The sequence below is a fragment of the Tupaia chinensis genome, unplaced genomic scaffold, assembly GCF_000334495.1.
Source record: "Tupaia chinensis unplaced genomic scaffold, TupChi_1.0 Scaffold138491_1, whole genome shotgun sequence".
NCBI lineage: Eukaryota > Metazoa > Chordata > Mammalia > Scandentia > Tupaiidae > Tupaia > Tupaia belangeri.
The window spans coordinates 448,459-452,830 of record NW_006198387.1 but is presented as its reverse complement, the minus strand read 5'-3'; the positions used below and the strand labels follow the sequence as shown (position 1 = coordinate 452,830).

Sequence of the window (4,372 nt, the reverse complement as noted above, 5' to 3'; positions counted from 1 at the left end):
CGTGCGCATGGTCTTCCTGGCTCTCTACGTGGAGTTCCTCGCCGACGAGGAGTTCGACGTGGTAGTGTGCGACCAGGTGAGGCGGCCGCGGGGCCCGCCGTGCCAGTGAGGACTTCAGTGTGGGGGTCGCAGCGCCAGCGTGACTTGTCGGGGAGGTCCTGTTCGTTCTGCGGTTCGGAAAGAGCGGACCTGACCTGTTGTTATAGGAGCTGGACGAGAACGGTGGCCCTCAAACTTCACTGTCGACCCTTTATACTGTGGCAGGGCCCCGCCCCCCGGAAGTTTCATCCTGGAGCTCTGAGATGGGGCCCAGAAATCTGCGTTGTAACTGGTGATCCGCGACCTAGCGCAGAGTGGCCTTGGAGTCAGCTCTGAAACACTAGAATTAGAAGTCAGCCTTCAGTTATCTTTACTTTTGGGTGACTCCTGTGTTGTTTTCCCTTTCGGATGTGCCTTTTGACTCTGCCACACACTTCCCACTGCCTCTTCGTAGCCAGGCCACCCTGATTCTCAGCAGTGTCTTGTGTTTAGAACACCATATTTTTCTCTTGTGCCTATTAAGGCATTAACTTGGCTCCCCATTGGTCTTTGGAGAAAAGTCCAAGTTCTTTACTTTGGTAAATAATGTCCCCGGATCTGGTGTGTAGCAATTCTGGACTCCTTTCTTATGCTACCTCCCTAACCCTTTTTTTTTTTTTTTTTTTTTTCATTTTAAAGAGTAATGCTTACTCAGGATTAAAAATTCAAATAGTATTAAATGTTATCATGTAAAAGTCCCATCTCCTTCCACTCCCTGAAGGTAGCTTCTTTAACAGTTTATCCTGTATCCTTCCAGAAGCTGTCTGTTTAGAGATGTTATTTGTGCATAATTAGGATTATGACATAGCTATTAGGCACGTTGCATCTTTTTTTTCAGCAAAAATTTATATTTGGCACATTCCACTTTTGTTTGAACCATGTTTGTACATTTTTTTGTTAAAGGACACTAACATGAACAGATTGTGTATAGATTAGTAATGTAATGAGCATCCTTGTACTTTTTTTTCCTTATACTTCTGCAGCATGTCCTTTGAGTAAATTCCTAGAAATAAAGCTGGCAGATCAAAGAGTTGTTCAGTTTAAATGTCAGTATCTATTCCAAATTTGTCTCCCAAAGAGATGGTATCACTTTACTTTCCCAGTAGATGTGTTAGAGCTTGTTATTCCATGCTCTTGTCCACATTGGATATTATCGACCATTGTAATCATTGCCAAATTGATGAGTAGAAAGGACATCGTATTTGCACTTACCTTTAATTATGACTCCTGAGTTATTTTTGATCATCCTTGCTTGTGTGGAAGCTATTTCTTTTTAAGAAATGTAGGCATTTACCAAACATCCTGCATGTGTCAATAAGCACATGCAAGCCAAATTGTAGTATATGGTGAAAAAAATTCTGAGTTTGGAAGTTAGAGATCTGGATTCAAGTTCCACATCTGTTGTAAGTGTGCTGAGAATTATCTTATAAAGATTACTTGATAGGAGAATCTGTAATAATGCCAGCATATAGTTCATGGTCAATGGTCATTGTGGCTAATATTTATTGAGCACTTATGGTGTGCTCAATAAATAATTGTGCTTTCAAGCATTTTATATATATTAGTGCATTTAACCATATAAGTGTTCTTGGACTATGATTGTCACCATGTTACAGAAGAGGAAACTGAGGCCCAGAAAGGGATAGATTACTGGATCATGATCACACAGTTAGTAGAGCTGAGATTCAGATCCCAGCAATCTCATGTCTTAGTCTGTGCTCTAAACTACTGTCGCGCATTCATTCAGTTCCTTAGGAGGAGAAAGCTTAGAGCTGTGCTGTATCGTAGGGTAACCACTACCCTCCTTTGGCTGCTGAGTACTTGACATGTGAGAGATGTGCTAGAGTATAAAGCACAGACCTGACTGGAAGATTTATTTTGAAAGAGAAGAATGTAAAGTATTTTGTTAATATTGTTTAGAATTGATTACATTTTAAAATAATATTTTAGACAAATATATTAAAATTAATTTAGCTCTTAAAAAGTTCCAGTGCTACTTGACTTTTACTGTTGGACGGTACTCTTCTAGAGGAAACCACTGGACTTAAAGCTTTAAATGTTTAGCACATGTCCAGCAAACGTTTACCACCCTCTGCCCACTAGACATTGGACTGGGTGGGAGTCCAGGGGACTGGACTTGAAGTTTTCAATTTAGCGCATGTCCAGCAAATGTTTAGCAACCTCTGCCCACCAGGCATTAGACTGGGTTGGAGTCCAGGGGAACAGAAACAATCAGATATTGCCCATGAGGAGCCCACAGACTAGCTGGCAGGGTGGGTATTTGTGCTTTTGGTTCGGTGGAAATCAAGTTGACCAGTCATTTTACCTATTGTTGATTTTTTTCTTTGGTAGGTGTCCGCCTGTATCCCAGTATTCAAGCTGGCCAGAAGGCGCAAGAAGATCCTGTTTTACTGTCACTTCCCAGATCTGCTTCTCACCAAGAGAGATTCTCTTCTTAAACGGCTGTACAGGGCCCCAATTGACTGGCTAGAGGAATACACTACAGGCATGGCAGACTGCATCTTGGTCAACAGCCGGTTCACGGCTGCCATTTTTAAGGAAACATTCAAGTCCCTATCTCATATAGACCCTGATGTCCTCTACCCATCTCTGAATGTCACCAGCTTCGACTCAGCTGTTCCTGAAAAGCTTGATGGATTGGTCCCCGAGGGAAAAAAATTTGTGTTTCTCTCCATCAACAGGTATGAAAGGAAGAAAAATCTGAGTTTGGCCCTGCAAGCCCTGGTACAGCTGCGTGGGAGATTGGCATCCCAAGATTGGGAGAGAGTTCATCTGATTATAGCAGGTGGTTATGATGAGAGAGTCTTAGAGAACGTGGAACACTATCAAGAATTGAAGGAAATGGTCCAGCAGTCTGACCTTGGCCAGTATGTGACCTTCCTCCGGTCCTTCTCAGACAAACAGAAAATCTCACTCCTCCATGACTGCACGTGTGTGCTTTACACACCGAGCAATGAGCACTTTGGCATTGTCCCTCTGGAGGCCATGTACATGCAGTGCCCGGTCATCGCTGTGAATTCAGGTGGGCCCTTGGAGTCCATTGTCCAAGGCGTCACAGGGTTTCTGTGTGAACCTGACCCCGTGCACTTCTCAGAAGCAATAGAGAAGTTCATCCATGAACCTTCCTTAAAAGCCAAAATGGGCCTGGCCGGAAGAGCCAGGGTGCAGGAAAAGTTTTCCTCTGAAGCATTTACAGAACAGCTCTACCAGTATGTCACCAAACTGCTGGTATAATCAGATTGTTTTTAAGGTCTTCATTTTCCACTCACTAATCTCGATCTTCATGGACTGTAGACCTAGTTTTGGAACCAAAATAGAAACTAGAATCTAGTGCAGAAGAGATTTTAAAAATAAATAAATTGAGCCTGAACCACTGACCTATATATACCATACCTCCCTATTATTTGAAAAAAACAAGGTCTTTTATGCTGTACCCATTCCAAGTCTTACCCGTGTTAAGCGTTAAACATATAGTTCCATGTTCAGAATATTTTAATTATATTTTATCTAGGTTATTGCTGTTCTGTCTATATATTTTGAGTGATAATTGTGCCTTAATTGGTTTTGATAGTCAAAGTATATCATGATCAAAGTTGATTAATTTACTATTTTGTCATGTAATGAGTCCAGGGTTACTGTAGTTTCCAGAGTCAATCCACCGAACTGTTCACTGTCGTCTGTTAGGAAATTGTTGGTAATCTTACCTTTCCCTGAATCTGTAGCAAGAGTGCTCTGTTTTTTCTTTTTTCACAAAGATGATGTATTTTTATGTACTGAGCTATGACAATAAAAGATGTTTATCAAAAAAAGAGACAAAAAAGTAGATTGCTTCTCCATGATCTATTTCGGTATTGTTAGGAACATAGATAGGGTAGCCAATCCTGAAGTCAGAAAGCTAGAGTAAATGGTGAAGAGGGCATTTTTTAACACAAGCAGTCGCATCTTGTTTAATGGATATTTCTTAAATGTCTTCTGAATCATCAGTTCTATTGATATTGTATTGATTCAGCTGCTGTTAAATATAGGACGCAGGGGACCAGCAGTTAATGTAATGGCTATGTCACTGGGCTCCCACATAGTCAACCATGGTTCGAGTCCCGGACCCGGTGGCTTAAACTCATGCTGGGCGCGTGTGCGTGCGTGCCCAAGATCCCGAGAGGAGAATGGAGGAGAAGGGATTGCGGCATGACCATCCCCTCTGGGGAGTGATTTCTCGCTTTCTATCTCTCTGTCTCTGTCTGTTGAGCGCACGCGCCGTATAGCAAAAACCTCT

General features: G+C 42.1%; 1 protein-coding gene across 1 annotated transcript in view; it reads left to right on the top strand.

Annotated features, from left to right (window-relative positions):
- The window catches only part of ALG2 (ALG2 alpha-1,3/1,6-mannosyltransferase), a gene marked incomplete in the record, with an annotated part of 4,268 nt that extends 360 nt beyond the window's left edge, over positions 1 to 3,908 (top strand). Inside the window, 2 exon segments of the mRNA XM_014592768.2 lie at positions 1 to 76; positions 2,431 to 3,908. Of these exon segments, the coding sequence (XP_014448254.1) occupies positions 1 to 76; positions 2,431 to 3,333 (979 nt within the window).
- Between the last annotated feature and the right edge of the window lie 464 nt (positions 3,909 to 4,372).